Source organism: Cricetulus griseus (genome assembly GCF_003668045.3).
Source record: "Cricetulus griseus strain 17A/GY chromosome 1 unlocalized genomic scaffold, alternate assembly CriGri-PICRH-1.0 chr1_0, whole genome shotgun sequence".
NCBI classification, from domain to species: domain Eukaryota; kingdom Metazoa; phylum Chordata; class Mammalia; order Rodentia; family Cricetidae; genus Cricetulus; species Cricetulus griseus.
In genome coordinates, this window is record NW_023276806.1 from 108,945,399 (window position 1) to 108,963,178 (window position 17,780).

General features: G+C 40.8%; 1 protein-coding gene across 1 annotated transcript; it reads left to right on the plus strand.

The window, feature by feature from the left end:
- Positions 1-47: 47 nt before the first annotated feature.
- Positions 48-17,535, plus strand: Pgrmc2 (progesterone receptor membrane component 2). The gene is made up of 3 exons (XM_027391919.2): positions 48-478; positions 13,368-13,523; positions 15,406-17,535. Exons 1-3 carry the CDS (start codon positions 70-72, stop codon positions 15,501-15,503), a joined length of 663 nt encoding a protein of 220 aa, XP_027247720.1. The 5' UTR covers positions 48-69; the 3' UTR covers positions 15,504-17,535.
- Positions 17,536-17,780: the final 245 nt, after the last annotated feature.

Below are 17,780 nucleotides of genomic sequence, written 5' to 3' on the forward strand. Positions count from 1 at the left end.
CTGGTGGGCGGGCCGGCCGCGGGCTTGGGGAGGGCAGGGGCGGGAGGAGGAAGGCGCTGGCGGGCAGTGATGGCGGCGGGTGATGGGGACGTAAAGCTAGGCACCCTGGGGAGCAGCGGTGAGCGCGGCGGCGACGGCGGCGACGGGAGCCCTGGCGGCGCGGGAGCCACGGCGGCGGGGAGCAGTTGGGCGGCGGCGCTGCTGGCGACGGGCTGGGAGATGCTGCTGAACGTGGCGCTGGTGGCGCTGGTGCTGCTGGGGGCCTACCGGCTGTGGGTGCGCTGGGGGCGGCGGGGTCTGGGCGCCGGGCCCGGGGCGGGCGAAGAGAGCCCGGCCGCCACGCTACCACGCATGAAGAAACGGGACTTCAGCCTGGAGCAGCTGCGCCAGTACGACGGGGCGCGCACGCCGCGCATCCTGCTCGCGGTCAATGGGAAAGTCTTCGACGTGACCAAAGGCAGCAAGTTCTACGGTCCCGGTGAGGAATGAGGGGTGTCGGGGGGCCCGGGACACCCTATCCCCGCCGCGGCCACGCACCTGGACGGCTGCCCCGCGCATGCCCCCAACTGCGGGCGTCTGGGGCTCCAGTGGCACCCCACAAACCTCTCGGCGTTCCTTCCCTTCCCACCCCGTGTCTTTTCGCAGTTTTTCCTAGGGCTGAAATTCTCAAAATTCTTAGAGTTGACTCTAGTCACATTGGTCTCCAACCTTTCTCCTGAGCCTTCCGATTTCTGGGCTTTGTAAGGGCGAAAGGGATAAGGAGATGGCCAAAGTGGCAAACCAAAGTTTTTGGCCCTGTGTAAGTTACCGCTTTTTACGCTGAATTGTCTGACACCTACTCTTTACTTCTCTGGACTAGTCTGCATAGAGCCAAGGTTTGGGACACGTAGTTTCAAGTCCCAACCCTTGCCAGCCCTGAAAGTCGCTGTAAGAACCACGTCGGACCTATTTTCTTTCTTTTTCTAAAAAGCCCGTTGTGGCTCCAAGATACTTTCCAAGATTAACACTGTATGTGAGATGAGGACGAACCATAATGTAGATATTAATAAATAAGACTGGCAACGATATTGGCCCTGAGCGTCTGGGGTGGAGCTCATCTGCCTAGCAGGCGTGTCTGTCTCCTCTCTGTCTCTCCCTCCCTCCCTCCCTCCCTCTCTCGCGCTCTCTCTCTGCCAGTAGTATGATAAGTGTTCAAATACCCGTTGATGATGAATTATTATATTTTCCCTTAGCAGAACTGAGGGGAGGGATAGAAAAGCAAAGACTAGACGGTCCCCCTACCATGCACTGGTTGTTCAAGTTAGAGGTTTTACAACTTTGCTTTGAGAACACTATGTGGAAGGTAGTTGCTGTGGAAGCCCTTTTATAGTGTAATCTGCTTCAGATTACACAAATAAACTCCAAACTCGGGGAATATGTTGAAAGTCCATAAAATTAAGCAACTGTGTGTCCTGCTTTTTCAGTGATTAATATTAAGCTTTGGGGGTTAAGCTTTTTTTTGGGGGGGGGGGAGCAGTTACAATAAGAATAAAGTGAGACCAGAAGTGACCCTATCCTGGAAGGACTACAACCAACTTTTAAACAGGGTTTCCTTTTAATTTTGTTAGTGCGTGTGATTTATTGACACTGAACATGCTTCTTATTTCAGTGCTTAGCTGGACGCTATTTTAGAAGTGTTTGGGTTTGTGTGGATTAGAGGTAAGAAATTGGAGTGTTTGGTTTTGGATCTGTTTTTTAGCTTATGTTTCATTATGCACACACACACACACATTCTGGATGTACAAACAAATACCACATGTCCCCTTGCTTACATCAACTTCAATGGTTAATACATTTTACTTAAGAGCATGTTGAACAAGAGACTAAGACCAAAGTATATTATTTACACAGACCAAGTCAAATAAACTTTTTAAAGTCAAGAATTTACACAGATTTTATACCTAGTTACAGCCTTTACCCCAGTGGCATTAAAAAATGTGTTCAGTGGTTAAAGATTGTCTAGAGTATTTGTAAAAAGAACCATTATTAGTCCTCACACATTAGGAAAGAGTCAGTTTGGGCAGCTTCCAGGGGCAAATGTGTGGCAGAAGTTCAAAACTAAGAGTAAGAGGTATGTGGTTTGGGTCTCTGTGGCTTGAGCTCTGAAGACATTCTTGAGATGATAATGAAGAACCACCCTAGGTGTGGTAGTACATTTAACCCTGCACCCTGGAGGCAGAGGCAGGTGGGTCTCTGCGTTCCAGGCCAATTGGGATCAAATGGTGAGACCACTTCCTTGTTTTGGTGCATAATTATTTTATTACAGGTATCAATAAACAAACATAGGAATATCCGAAAGATTTTATTATTGAAAAAACTTAAATGTAGCCAGAGCATCTTTGGACCTTACAATCTGTTGATTTTTCCCCCCTTGGATGGACACTTTGAAGTACTTTCCAAGAGTCTTGATGCCATTTTCATTTTATTCTTACTAGTTCAGCACTCCTTAGCTAGAATCTCAGTAATTTGAAAAACTCAGCCTAGAACTGGAAAGCTTATTTTCTATACCCAAACTGCTTTCAATTCCCATTTTGCAGTGATGTTTAGGATTAAAGATTGTTCTGTGAGGGTTTTTCCCCCTGTAATGCTAGACACATTCTCTTTAGCTGTGCATCTTTAAAGTCCCGCTTCTTGAAAATACAATTAAATAGCAATACTTTAAATGTGGTTCACTGCCAACTATTTGCCAGAATGTGTTGACTTTGTTATCAGTATTATATTTAGTAATAATATAATACAGTCACTTGGCTAGCTTGGACAGAAAGTGTGATCATGAAGTAAACAGAAATTCCTTATCATCTACTGTATTGGATCAACCATTTGTCATTTTTGCAGATCTTTAATGAAGTTGCAAAGTATCTGCCTTAGTGATAAGTCTGAGGTTTAAGTAAGCTGGCTTGGATGGCATAGATAAATCTGAAAACTCTAGGTATGTTTGACCACAAAAGTTTTGTACACTGGTAAACAGCTTCTGGAAGAAACTTAAAGAGAATCCTATTACTGCTTTTTCTTTATACCCTTTCCTGGTTCCTTCCTATACAGGTTTTGAACTTTGAACATATTTTCATTTTCATGGTGTGTATGTTGTTCCTGCTGCCCACTATGGTAGCCCAAGCCACAAATGGCTAATTAAAATATATTTTAAAGTGAGTTATTTGGTAACAAGTAGGCACGTTCCTCAGCCACATGGCTACCACACTAAACCTGGTTCTTTATGGAGTGCTGTGCTGCTTCCCCAGGAGTTCCTAGTGACCATTTCCTGAGCATGTTTCATTGTTTTGTTTGTTTGTTTTTTGTTTTAATGTCTCTACAAGATACTTGTATTCTCGTTTTGCATTTGTGAAAACTGAAACTTAGGGATTTTCCCCCAAAGAACCTAACTACTAAGTAGCCACAATAAAAATCAAACCCAAGTCCAGCTTGATTCACAGGTCATAATCTTCTCATTGTCACGTTATCAATTCCTGCTTACATTCAGAATAGGTTTTGAATATATTAATAGTATACTCTTAAATATTTATGTTATAGCAGGAATATAATTTAGAATGGCAAAAAAGCATATACTTGGACTATTTGATATTTTTTTCCCTTACTCATTTGTCAATATATGCCAAAGCTATAGCCAACTTACCTTATAAATTCTACTGAAAAGGAAAAGGCCACGTAAGTAGCCCTTGGGGCTGCCTAATAGGAAGTTGGGAAAAGGTACCCATGAACCTAAATCCTTCCCCCTTTTAATCTTGTCTTCAATATGTTAATTTTATTTAACAATTTAATTTACAAAACTGTGGTTTAAGCAAGAGTTGCAACATAAAGACCAAACCCAGCCTGACCTACTCCTGCATGGATATCTCAGAGTTGTCACAATCCATCTGTCATCACAATTTCTTGCTTTGAAGCCAACTAGGTTTGTTTGGGCTAGTTACTGCATGCATCTTGTTAGCTACCAGTAAGATAAAGGACCAGCTAAAATTTCTGAAGTAGCTATGCATTGTAATGCTTACTTGTAATGCCAACACTCTTGAGGCAGAGGAAGAAGGATGGCCTTTAGTTAGAGGATAACCAGACTACATAGTTGAGCTTCTAGATGACTGTCTGTGAGTTCCTGTCTTAAAGAAAGCGAAGTTCAGAAGAGTTTTATATTGTGCTTATCATTTCTGTAGTGTGGTTACCTCTTATGAATTCTGCATCATTGCGTTGTTTTTAGTGTTTTAGGGAACTGAATTATGTTAAGTACTACCGCAAATTAAAATAACAAAATTGAGACCAGAAAATGCTGACTGAGATTAGAAGGAATAGAATTAGTCACATGTGCTTTTCAAGGTCCTTTGGGCAATCTGGCATAGGCCATTCCTCCCCATATACCTGTGGCATATATCACTATATAATTCTTGGTGCCTGTATCCTTTCTCAAGGTCTTTAATAAAAGACTTCATCTCTTTGATTTTTCAAGACAGGATTTCCCTGTGTTACAGCTCTGGCTGTCGCAGAACTAGCTCTGTAGACCAGGCTGGCCTTGAACTCACAGAGATCCACCTGCCTCTGTCTCCGCCTCCGCCTCTGTCTCTGCCTCCCGAGTGCTGGGACTAAAGACATGTGCCACCACCACCCAACTAAAGGTGTTTTGTTTGTTTTGATTTTTGAGACAGGGTTTCTCTGTAACAGCTTTGGCTGTCCTGGAACTCCTTTTGTAGATCAGGCTGGCCTCGAATTCAGAGATCCACCTGCCTCTGCCTCCCGAGTGCTCCACAACCCGACTCCATTTTTAAATGCTAAGAAGGATCACTGTAGCTTTCATAGCTGTAAAACTTTAAATAAGTCAATTTCAGAAGTAGAATTAGTCTTTGGCACAGACCAATCCATATCTATGGATCTGACGTCGCTGTGGACAGGCAGGATACAAACACATTTCAGTAGGTAATTATGCTCTTTTAGAAAAGGATGAAATTAGGGTTATGATCAAGGGTTATTTCTCTGTTAGATCATCTCCATTGATAGTCCAGGTTTGGTTTCAACCTTTGGTTGCTTGTACATAGCTAGATGTTATTAACTCATCTCTTGAAACCAACTTGTACTGTTTTGTTCTTATAAGAAAGGAAAAAAAAATATATATATATATATATATATATATATATATTATATATATATGGAGGCAGAGGCAGAATTCTGTGAGTTTGAAGCTAGCCTGGTCTTAAGTTCTAGGACAACCAAGGTTACATAGAGAAACCCTGTCTTGAAAAACCAAAACATATAACTAGATTTGAACTCACTAGCATTTTATGTTCTCATAGCTCAATCCGGTTACATTTTTGTCAGTGGTGTTGTGTTTTTGTTTCCACCATTTTATTTAACAGTCTTTGGCCACACCTTTGTGACTGACAGTGCTCTGAATGCAGTTCAGCTCAGAAAAAAACTCTACTTTAGGTCTTCGCTCACTAGTTCTTCTTAGAGTTTATCCTTCCCTTTCTCTTTTCTGCTGATTTGGATAAATCTGTTTCCATTTTTCTGGTGATTGTTAAGATATGGTTTAGATGTTGACCTTTGGAACAATGGAAGAATTTTAGCCAAATATCATGTAAATTAGGAAAACCTACTTCTTGAAGACACCATACAGCCACTTGACAGGTTTTTCTTACATTTAGTGCCTACATGAACCTGGGCTGCAAGCATTTAGGCATTTAGGACAGATGCTGTACTTCTCACTTATCCCTGTAGCACTAGAAGGTTTTTTTCTTTTTTAGGGTGTGTGTGTGTGTGTGTGTGTGTGTGTGTGTGTGTGTGTGTGTGTGTGTGTGTGTGTGTGTGTGTACACACCACATCTATGTAGGTGCTTGCAGAGTCCAGCAAAAGGAATTAGATCCCCCAGAGCTGCCCAGTGTGGGTGCCGTGAATGGAACTGGGGTCTTTATAATGTGGTTGCCTTTTTGAAAATTTACTATTTACTATTCATAGTCAGGTGTGGTGGTGCACACCTTTAATCCCAGCACCCAGAGAGGCAGAGGCAGAGGCAGATGGATCTCTGTGTGTTTGAGGCCAACCTGGTCTACAAAGTGAATTCCCGGACAGCCAGAATGTTACACAGAGAAACGGGGGAGGGCAGGACAACTTAATATTTCTTGTACCTCAATCTTTCTTGGAGTTCTGTCTTCAATGTACTAAAAGGCTTCTAATTCTTTTCATTGGTAGGAAAAAGACCTGTGCTTATCTGTCCTTGTTCAGGAGTAATGATTTGAGGTCAGAATATGAAATTGTATGCTGGATTCTTTGTTAAACCTTCAAGAGTAGTGTGTGCCACTGCCTTCTTTTCTTACTGAGAAGTTTGCTTTTAATAATCTGTTTTCCCCCATGTTGTAGTTGAGATGATTTTCTCTATCTACACTCCTCTTCTGTTGTTTGTATGTGTGTACACTGCATGTGGAAGGCAAAGGTGGAATCAGTGTCATCTTATTTTTTTGAGTCAAGGTCTCACTGAATTTGGAGCTCACCAGTTTGAGTTAGGCTGCCAGCAAGTTCTGGGGATCTGTTTGTATCCATGATCCCTTGCCAGGCTGGAGTTACAGACATATGTCTGGCTTTCTGTACAAGTGCTGAAGATCCAAACTTGGTTCTTTACAGTTGTGCAATAAGTACTTCACTGGCTAAGCTTCTCCCATCCCCCTAGATTGGAACTGCTGGATTCTACTAAAGCGTCGATGAATATGTGTCATCTGTCCATTTTAGAACATTTAGAACATTTAAACCTGTCCGTAGATTATTGCCTCCCCCATTCTCTCTTATCTTCCCCCTGGAAGATAGGTAGGTGTATATTAATTTTTCATCTATTCTTCATGACTGTCTTCTTTATGCCCTGTGTCTTAGTTGTTGATAACCTTTAAACAACTTGAGTCTTCCTTTGCTCTTCTTGCTTTATTCTTGGGACACGTGCGTGTACTCACCCAGTGGTCCTTGCTTCATATAGCTTGTCATTTTTGTTTCATCTTCTTTCCATCAGTTACTGCATTCTTTGTTTCTTGTCCACATCCTGGAGTGTTCCATGAACTGTCCATTGTGGATGTGCTACTGTTGGGTGCTTTGAAGTAGATCCCCAAATAAGGCCTTGTATGTAAGGTTTATTTTTTGTTTTTCCTTAATGATAAAATTTTTAAGAAAATACATGCCCAAGACTGAAAACTCCAAAGAATTTACAGTTAAAAATAAGGTTCTTCCTAAGAGCCCCCTCATACCACTCTGCAGTGGAAATAGATCAGGGTGAGTGTTGCAGAGCTGTACGGTGCAGATTTAAGCATCTGAACAGGAGTCTTATTTTCCCACACTTAATTATAGCATACTGTATATCCCCTCAAGCAGTATCACAATCCTGAGATGAGAGCCTTTCGTATCGTTCATATCATGTGGGCGATATCTGGTTAACCCCTGTTGGTGAGCATATGAGTTTTTACCCATTTCTTAGTAATGATGTTGTGAGAAACAGCCTTGTACCAGTGTTCTATATGTAAATAAAGCTGTGAGTCCTAGAAGCAGAATTACTTAAGGCCATTGGTGTGGGGACTTCATTTGGAGTTGCCCCAGAGAGCTTGAACTGTGTGTACTTCACAAAGATGCCTGTTTCTCTGTTTCTCGTCCTTGCCAAAAATGTGGTGCTTTAAACTGCTTGCTTTTTGTGGTTCTGAGGTTGAACAGCATTCCAGTCACTATTTTAATTTGCATTCTTCTCTTATTCTGAATGAGTGTGGGTGGGGAGGAGAGAAAGAGAGTTTGTGTGTGTGTATACAGGTGCGGGTGTGCCAGAGGCCAACCTTGAACGTCATTTCTCAGTTGCTGTCTACCTTTTTTTTTTTTTAATCAGACAGAACCTATCTCTAGTCTAGAACACTCAGTAAGTAAATGAGGCTGGCTGGTAGTGGAACCCAAGGGATTAACCTGTCTTCACCTCTCATGCTAGGATTGAGAACATGCCATCACACCCTCTTGTATAATTTTCAGTGTCGATTCCAGGGATTGAATTTGGGATTTTGTTTGTTTTCTTTTTCTTTTTCTTTTTTTTTTTTTTTTGACATTTATTTAAAGAATGTGTGTGCAGGTGCACACAAGCAGGCACAACATGATGCACATGTAGTGATCAGAGAACAACTTGCAGGAGTCATTTCTTTCTTCCATGTAGTGCCCAGTTACCAAATTCAGGCCATGAGGCTTGGCAACAAGTGACTTCCTGCTGAGACATCTTGCCAGCCCAGGTCTTCTTGCTTGCAGGGCAAGCATTTTAAAGACTGACCTATCTCCCTGGCCCAAAATTTTGCATCTTTAAAGAAAATCGGAGTCATTTTGTTTCCTTTTGTATATATACTTTTGTCCATATATTCTTTGCCACTTTTTTTTCTATTGTGATATTCATCATTTCAGTCTTGGCTGCAAATATGTTCTTAGTGCCTTTCCACTGAATGTATAGCTGGAGTCTGTTGCTGGCTTTTTAATGTATGCCTATGTACTTGTATATGCTGGGTGCCTTGTGGAGGCCAGAAGAAGGCATCAGATCTCCTGGAACTAGAGTTACAGACTGTTGTGAGTCACCATGTAGGTGCTGGGAATTGAGCCCACACCCTCTGGATTGGTATCTAGTGCTCTTAACTGATGAACCATCTCTAACCCTTGCTGTTTTGATATTTTATTATTATGTGTATCTATGATGTGTATTCATGAATGCTGGTGTTCAGTGTATGTATGGAGGTTTCTAGGTCTGTTTTCAGGAATCTGTTCTCCTTCTGTCATGGGATCTGGGTATCAGAATTCAGGTCATCAGTGTGCTTGGGAAGCAATCATGTCTGCTGAGCCCCTCACCAACCCTGCATAGCATTTTTACCTTTGCTTTTGTGAGTGGTAGTAGGGATTCTCTCTCTCATACTAGGCAAGCACTCTACCACTTAGCTGCATTATCTATCCCTATAAACTGTTTTAAACCACAAATTTATGGTTTTGTGTATTCAGATTTATCTTTTATGTCCGAGTTGTGTCTCATATTTACACTGTCCTTTCCCTTACTTTTGTCCTCATTCTACTTTAGGGCATGTGTTTTAATCTATATTCACCAGGTAAGCCATGCACAGGCTCTTTGTCTTTCTGATTTTAACATGACAGCTCTCCAGTTCGCCCTTTTTTCCTGAAGGTAATGCACTTTGCTGTATGATCAAGCCTTCTAGTTGGACATTCGGAAACAAAGTGGGATTTTCAGTCATGTGAAGCATTTCATTTAGTCTCTAGGCAGAGAAAATAATTTCTCTGTGTTGTGTCTGAAGCATCAGGGTGTTACCTGGTGGGTGGCCCCTCCAGCATACAAGTGTCTTGTCATCTCAACAGAAACATTCTTCATCTTTACTGCAATGGCTCTACAAGTCCTGGAGCTTCCCAGATTATAGTGTGCAATTTCTATACATTACAGTCACTTGATAGATAACGGATTTAAACCATGGAAATAATTTTATCATGGAATAGTTCTCCTTTTTCGTCCTACAGTTAAATCATGTTACTGATTTTATTTACTTACCACATTTTTTTGTTATTTTTGTATCATTGTTTCATAATGAGCATGTGTATGTATATGCCCCATTATATGCATATGGTTTGTTAGCATTTCAAAAATATGTCAGCATTCTACACAATTGTATCAAAAAATAAGCAGTTTTAGGGTTTAGTAACTAATGAGTTGATTGACTTTCATCTCAGATTTTTTCATGTTTCTTGTTTTGTCTCACTATGTAGCCTAGGCAGACCTCAAACTCACAATCTTCCCATTTCACCTCCAAAATGCTGACCACACCTAACCATGTTTATTGACTTTGAACTTTAAAAAAATCTTAATCACAGTCAGATATGGTGGTACATGATTTTAATCCCAGCATTCTGGAGGTAGGGGCAGACTGATTTCTGTGAGTTTGAGGCCACACAGGGCTGTGTAATGAGGTCTTGTCTTTAAAGGGAGGGAGGGAGGAAGGGAGGAAGGAAGGGAGGAAGGAAGGAAGGAAGGAAGGAAGGAAATAGTAAAAAATGTATCTAATTCACTTATCTTATGGAGCATCATAGCTTATCCAAGCCTGCCTTGAACATGTTAATGACACCTACATTAGCCTATGGTTGAACAAACTCACCTTACATAAAGCCCATTTCATACTGCACTGTTTGGTATCTGGTGAAATTTATTACATTCTTCATCCCATGGCTGCTTGGAAGCTGTACTGAGTGTTCTGCCTGTTCCTAGTCCAGGAATCAATCAAAATTCCAAGTATTCACTATCATAAAGTCAAAGGCTGTTAGGTTAGCCAATTACTTGGTTGGAGATCATGGTAATAATGTCTAAATGAATCTTGACACTCAGAAAACAGCATTTGCTTTTTTGGTAAATTATACTATAGAGGCTTAACACTAGATCAGATTTGCTTTTCTTGGGTAGCTCCCATTTTTGTTGTTTTTGTTTTGTGAACAGCCACTGGTAGTTAGCAAAATACTATTGCTGATAACATTGTTTCTTGTGGAGGGTGTCTAAGAGGGGAAGGAATTGATGATTGTGTTACAAATGCAGGAAAACATATTTTTGCCAGACCTCAAAACCTCCCTGAGAGGCTGCCCAATTCCAACCCTAGTTCTTAGTTTTCTTAGGTTACTCAGTGGCCTCACAGCATGGAGCAAAGAGCAGGTAAGGAAAGGTCTCTTTATCAAGCGACTCTTCCCCCGAAGTCTGTGTTTGTGAAGGGGATGTTTTAACGTAGTTTTCGAAATGAGGAACATATTACTAATTCTTTTCCTTTAACGAGTTAACAAAAAACAATTTTAACTAAAATTTATTTAGCAACAAAATTTTAGCAGATTGATTCAAAATTGACCCTTCCTTAGGGAAGCTGACAGAGAAATTTACATGAGAACCTACTGGTGTGTATAGTAACATACTCAAAGACTGAGGGTTTTCTGTGACTTGCTTATTTGTTTTTGTGGGCATGAGGGGTGGACCTGAGTCTGCAGTGTCATGTTTGCTGTTTTTATAAGTGTTGATCATCGTTCCTCACCTATGCATCACTCAAATAGGCCTCATAGTTTACACTCCAGCCAAGAGGAATGCAAGTTTAAGGCCTGTTACAGCTCTAGAGAATGAGTCGAAGGCCAGCTGGGCACCTTAGTGACACTGTCTGAAAATAGTAAAAAGTGAGAAGAGCTGAGGCAGCATCAGTGAATGGTGGAGCACTTGCTTGGAGTGCCACTCTACCCTAAATGGCCTCAGTGTAAATGCTCTGAGCTTGGGGGTCCTCAGCTTTTTGGAGACACAATGTTTGGAGTGATGAAGAAAGTGGAGCCAATGTTCCGGTTCTCTCAGTAACTTTAGGGGAGCCACTGAAAACTGTGTTCTGACTTAATCTTCCTACTGAGGAGAAAAAAGCAAAATTTGTTCCTTCTTCGTGAAATCCCGAAGTTACTGGGAAATTCTTTAAAATGGAAATTGTCATTTCCTCTTCAAGATTGTTGCTCTTGTGTCATTTTTATAATTTCTTCTTTGTTTTATTTGCCACTGCTTTACGCTAATAGACTTTAGTCATCTTTGTTTCCTAGAAATAAAAAGCCCACCCTCATTCTGTGTTCTTTGTCTGCTTTAAATATGTTTGTCTCTCTACAAAGCAGGTAGAATTCTGCACAAAGAGAATCAGGGGTGCAGGTGCTGTAGGTTGAGTCTTTCTTGCTTACTTTTAAGTTTACATTTCCTCTAAAATAGTTAACTCCAATTTAATGGACTTTTGAATTGTACTCTGTAACTAGAAACTATATTAAATTTATTCCTTTAAATGCTTATAACTCCTTAAATGTCTGTTCAGATAATAGCAAAGATTCAAAAGTCATAAATATTGATAGGTGATAGTATCTTTGTTCTTATATAGAAGACACATTTGAGGGAACAAAACAATGTTTGTATTATTGGGAGAATAATTAAATCATTGATACATCCATTCAGTGAGATAAAATTTAGCCACTTAACTATAATTTGTAGCAGTCACCTAATCCATTGGTAATATGAAGAAGACTTAATAATTAAAGAAGCTGGAAGCACTATACACCTGTCACCTTCATGGCCAAACCTAAAAAAGCTACTTTAAACCTCTTGGGAGAGCCGTTATAGCTCCATGAATGGACTTCCTACCCCAGTCATGTTTTCAGTGAAGTACAGTCATTAATCAATTTACCGCTTATAGTAAGTACTGAGGTCTTCTTCTGAATAGGAAAGATTTATTTTCCTGTCTCAGAAAACTAAGTCCCATTATTAATAGTTTTCATGGGCCTGAGAGGTGGCTCAGTGGATAAAAGCACTAACCTGAGTTTGATCCCTGAGGCCCAAAGCAGGAGGCATTTTGTCCTTGGACTACATTTGTGGGGTGGCACATCTTTTACACACATACACAAAATAAGTTTTTTTTTTTTTTTTAAAGAGTCGTTCTTAAGCCAGTAACTGGCTGCTCATGGTTTTAAAACTATGGTTTTAAAACTTTCACGGAATGACTTTTGCCGTCTGTGAAAGAGCTCATCAACTCAAAGAAATTGTCATTTGTACAGTGATACATTTTGGAGATCTTATTATCATTCTAAATATTTTTAGAAACATTTTGAGCAGAAAGATCTCTTTGGCCCTTTCTGCAATATAAGATGCAAACAGTTAAGCTTAAAAGATTTCTGTTGTAAGAGTGGAGAGATGGCTCTGACAGTTAAGTATTTGCTAGATATGCATAAGGAACTGAGTTCAGATCTCCAGCATCTACATTAAAAGCAAGGTCCATTTGTGCACACCTGTAAGCCCATGCTGGGAAGGTGGAGAAGGGTTCCTGGAACTGTCTGACCAGCCAGAAGAGCCAAATCAGTGAGCTCCAGGTGTAAGTTTATTTCATTCGGGAACATGATGTGTTTGATAAGATCCACCCCATTGCCTCCCCTCCAGTTCCTTCCCTATCCCACTACAACTTTTTGATCCCAATTTTAATGTGCTTTAATGTATTCATGTAGTGCTGTCAGTGTGTGCAAGGCTATAGAGCCACCTACTACTGGAGCACTGGTGACCTCTCATGGGTTGCATCCCACTGACCCCTCCTCTCCCAGCATACAAGTTTCAGGGTATCTGAAGTGAATTTATTGTCAGCGTTTACTTTGGTACAAGGGAAATTTCCAACAAATCTCTGATTATCTCATCCAGTATCTCCATATTTTGAAATTAAGACTATGCACCACTGTAGGTCATGGTGAGGACCCAGATGTTTAGACACACTTTAAAATGGCTTTAGGCTCTGAGCTGTCTCTTTCTTTTTCAGCGGGCCCATATGGGATCTTTGCTGGCAGGGATGCCTCCAGGGGGCTGGCGACATTCTGCCTGGATAAGGATGCACTTAGAGATGAGTATGATGACCTCTCAGATTTGAATGCCGTGCAAATGGAGAGTGTTCGAGAATGGGAAATGCAGTTTAAAGGTATTGTCATTTGGAAAACTGAATATATACTATTGTAATGTTTTAAAGGACACCTTCTTTCTATTTTTATTTCCATCATTATTAGGATGTATTTTAATTAATAGTACTGTTACATGTGACAATTAGGTTGAAAAAGTCCGTCCATATTTGAAAATGTACTTAGCACCTAGTGTGGCACATGCCTTTGAGCCCAACAATCTCAAATTGCAATACTTTGAATAGTTTTCTAAGACTGGTTCATTAGGAAATGATTTTGTTTTGTTAAATACAGACGAGTTAGGGTGTAGCACAGTAGTAGACTGTAATGACCTCCTTATGCCCTGGGTTCTGTCCCAGTGCCTTGAGAACTACCACAACCAGGAACAACAACAAAAATGAATAGGTGATGTCAACACTATAATGATAATGTATTGCAAAATGATTTAATTGTTCCTAACTGGGTAAAGAAGGAATACTGTGCCCTCATAATATCAGCTTTTATCTCCTGTGTGACATTGCCTGAGCCATCTGGGTCTTTGGAGCAGCTCACTGAGCTTCTCAGCACTAGTCTTGGTTTTCCTGTGTGCAGAGCCCACTGCTAACCCTTTCCACAGCTAATCTACTTAGTCGTGGTGTAATTCACTTAGCCAAGGTTTTGCTTCCAGACAGAAACCAAGCATGTTTAACCTGCATACAAGATTCTAAATGAAACATTTGACACATAAAAGCAAACAAAGTACACATCTAAGGAGAGAGTTCGATCTGGGAAAGAATATTGATGTGGTAGGGGCCTTGCAGAAAGCCTAGAGAAATGAGTTACAAGTTTCCCGTCCCTACTACTTTGTCACATATTTCTCTCCAGAATATTCCTCAGATCTGTTTACCCTCTGGTTCTGCACCTCAGAGGCTGTGCACCCCATCTTCATTCAACCCAAGAAAGGCTCCTTCTGCATGGTTGATATTCCAAAATATTAGCCACGGATTTGTAATCCACTGTTTAAATGACATAGAAATTTCCAATTATATATGTACATATGTGAAAAGGAACACAACCGTACACAGGATATGGTTATTTATATATTTATAAATGATGATATATTTATAAATGAGAACAACTCACACAAGAAGCCAATAAACCAGATTGGCACTCCAAGAAGTCCAGTCTCAGCCACACTCCAACAACCGACCAGAACCCCAAAAGAGGCCGAGCGCCTCTCCTCCTCAGTCTTTATCCTACCCCTCTACATACCTGTGACCATGCCCAAACCGGTGTGGTCAGCGGTACAGGTATCCAGGATCTCTCCCTATACATATGTTTCTGTGTGTAACCCAAATTGACTTCAAACTCATAGCAGATCAAGTCCTGGGACTGTATGTATCAACTACTATATCTGATTATATATTTTAGATGTAATGTTTTGAGTTATTAATAGTTAAAGGAATTGGAAACAGAGACAGGTAGATCTTTGTGAGTTCAGGACCAGCCTGATCTACAGAGTGAGTTTCAGGATAGCCAGAGTTACACAGTGAAACCCTGCCTCAAAACAAACAAACAAAAAAAAAGAGCTAAAAGAATTGGACTAATGGAGCTCAGGGGTAGAGTACTTGCATAAAGCTTGATCTTCAAACCCTAGCACCACAAAAACAAAGCAGCCACATTCCAAAGCTCTGAGATAGTCCATGCGTGTACATTTTAAAACTTCTAATAAGACCCACTAATACTGAACTCTTCTCAAAGAGCAGTCCTAAACCTTTCAGTCCCTTTTGCCTTCTGTTGAGGCCTTACATGCATATAAATAAAGCATTATTCTGTATGACTTAAGAGGCAAGAGCCTTCTTGCAGTATAGTGGAATCCTGAAACATTTTAACCATTACTGACTTTGTTTTTGGTGTATCTTTCAGAAAAATATGATTATGTAGGCAGACTCCTAAAGCCAGGGGAAGAACCATCAGAGTACACAGATGAGGAGGACACCAAGGATCACAGTAAACAGGATTGAACTTTGTGAACAACCAAAGCCAGGGGCCTTCAGAACTGCAACTCTCACTCCTTTCAGAGAATGTCCAGTCTTTGGGTGTGGTGCACCTGCTGTGAGAAACACTTCACCAGAGTGTACACTATGATGTGCTTCACTGTGAAGATCTGAATATGAGGCATTCATTATTTGCGCTGCCGGATGGATCTGTTGCAGTTGTTTGTAATGTCTGGTGGGCTTCATCATCCTGAAAAGGAGACAGGGCCTTCTTAACTGCAAGAAAGTCACCAGGTTATTTTTACCCCCTCACCTCCCTCTCTCCTTTCTCTTCCTTCTTTCTTCCCTCTTTTCCTTTCCTCCTTCCTCTCTCTGCCTTCCTGTTCCCCACCCCTTCAATATCTCTCTTTTAAAACAAAACAAAAAAGTATCAAAGACAACCAGATAGGTATTTGCTACTCAAGTGTACAGATCTCTGGAAACAGCAAGGGATCCTGTTTCACAGGCTGTTTTATTTGTGTTAAGGGAAGAACCCTGGGCAGGGGATTGGCGGTTACACATTCGTTTAAGAAGTCAGGCTACTGAAAAATTAAAGGTGAATTCCCAAACTTTTTTTTTTTCTGGGCTTCGTCAGGGAAGAGGGAAAAAAAAGTTTCCTTCTAAGAAAGATTTGGAAATTAGAGGGACTTCCAGTGGCTTGAAGTCAGCAATTTCCCAGCTAAGATCATTTGAAATCAGTTTTATTTCCTTCCCTTCCTTCCGCTAGGTCAAATCAATATTAATTGTGCCTTATTTCACTTCCATAAACTTGAATTATTTTTAGGAAAAGCCCCTCTGTGAATTCAGAAGTCACTACAAGCAGCATTGAGACTGAGGTTGATGTCATTCTGTATGTAGAATGTAAGAGGAATACTCAGTGTTAACTGCCATGTGTTAATACACAAACATAGCTAGCATTGTGATGGCCAAATGCATCCCCTATGCTTTTTTCTTTTCCAAGAAAAATTGAAAAATCAACAGCTTCCCCAACAGCTGCCTAATTTTAGGAGTCTGACCCTCACATGTCACTGGTGTGGGTGCGTGGGGCCGTGGTATGAATGTCTGTGTGGGTGAGTCTGATGTGTGTGAGAGCACCTTGGGAGGGACTCTTTCTGCGATGCTGTAAATACGAGTACCGTTTTAATAAAGCATGTACAATAAACCAAATAAGCTCGAGTTGGACTCTAAATGTAAATGCAGAGTGGTGAGCCAGTGTGTCATATACTACTAAGACTGCATTTGATTCAGGATGAGGAAAAAACTCTTGGAAATGAAAATCAGACACTGGTTAGCCAAGCTGTATATGTACCATGTTCAATGTAACTTCTGAAGCAATTCCACCCTGGTGGAACACTCCCAATGTGGGATCATTCAGGTAAGAAGTGGTGTATTACAGTGTACATATTTGTACTTAGGCTTTGAGCCGCTGGTTATGCTAGAAGCACTAGCCTTCCAAGCAGTAGCTGACAAACAAGCAGTATTACTGATAGCTGTTAAATCCCTTCATTGTTAGTTGGGAAAGTTCTACTTCAGAGCCTGCTTAGTTCACATTTTGGCTTCATCTTGATAGATTCTTGGTCAGGGACAAGTTGCTCCCACATAGGAAAGCCCAAAATGGGTGACATGAAAAGACTTGTGCCTGTTGGGTGTGTTATAAAGAAACCATCAAGATGGCGTGCCTGGTAAGCAGAAGAGTGCAAAATGCTACACTCCTATGCAGTCCTGGAATATTCTCTAGAAAAGTGTGGTTGTCACCAGATTCTGGCTGAAGAGCTCATGTGATGACTAAAGACTGTGGATAAATGGTTTCTTTTTTATGTAAAATATTTTCTAATAAATTGTTAAAGTATATATCCTCTGATGTAGTAAACTGGTGTATCTGAACCATTGGACCTGAAGGTTGATACTCTGCATCTGTGAGAAGCCTCAGGCATTCATGCAGTAAAAACAATGTGTTTTGTTTTTTAAAAGGAAGTGGTTTTGTGTTTTGGACTTGAAATAAACTGTGTTCTATAGATAATTTGGTAACTCCAGTCAAATTTCTCATTGTCAGGTAGCGTGGTACAGCAAGCAGTCTCGGAGGGATCTGTAACTGGCATGTTTACCCAAATTGCCTACTTGTTAGGAGTTTAAAAAACATATTCACTTTTTTTTCCTTCAGGGTTAAAATTCAGACCCAAAACTTCACACTTTGCTCAACCATTTAGCTACATCAGCTCTAAAGTATACACTCTTCCTACCTGCTGAGCCTAAATCCATTTGTAA

Excerpts from the sequence above, each read along its gene's own strand:
- Pgrmc2 (XM_027391919.2), top strand. The coding sequence starts at position 70 with ATGGCGGCGGGTGATGGGGACGTAAAGCTAGGCACCCTGGGGAGCAGC. Across the intron at positions 479-13,367 it reads CAGCAAGTTCTACGGTCCCG|CGGGCCCATATGGGATCTTT; the intron begins GTGAGGAATGAG and ends TTTCTTTTTCAG. Across the intron at positions 13,524-15,405 it reads ATGGGAAATGCAGTTTAAAG|AAAAATATGATTATGTAGGC; the intron begins GTATTGTCATTT and ends TGTATCTTTCAG.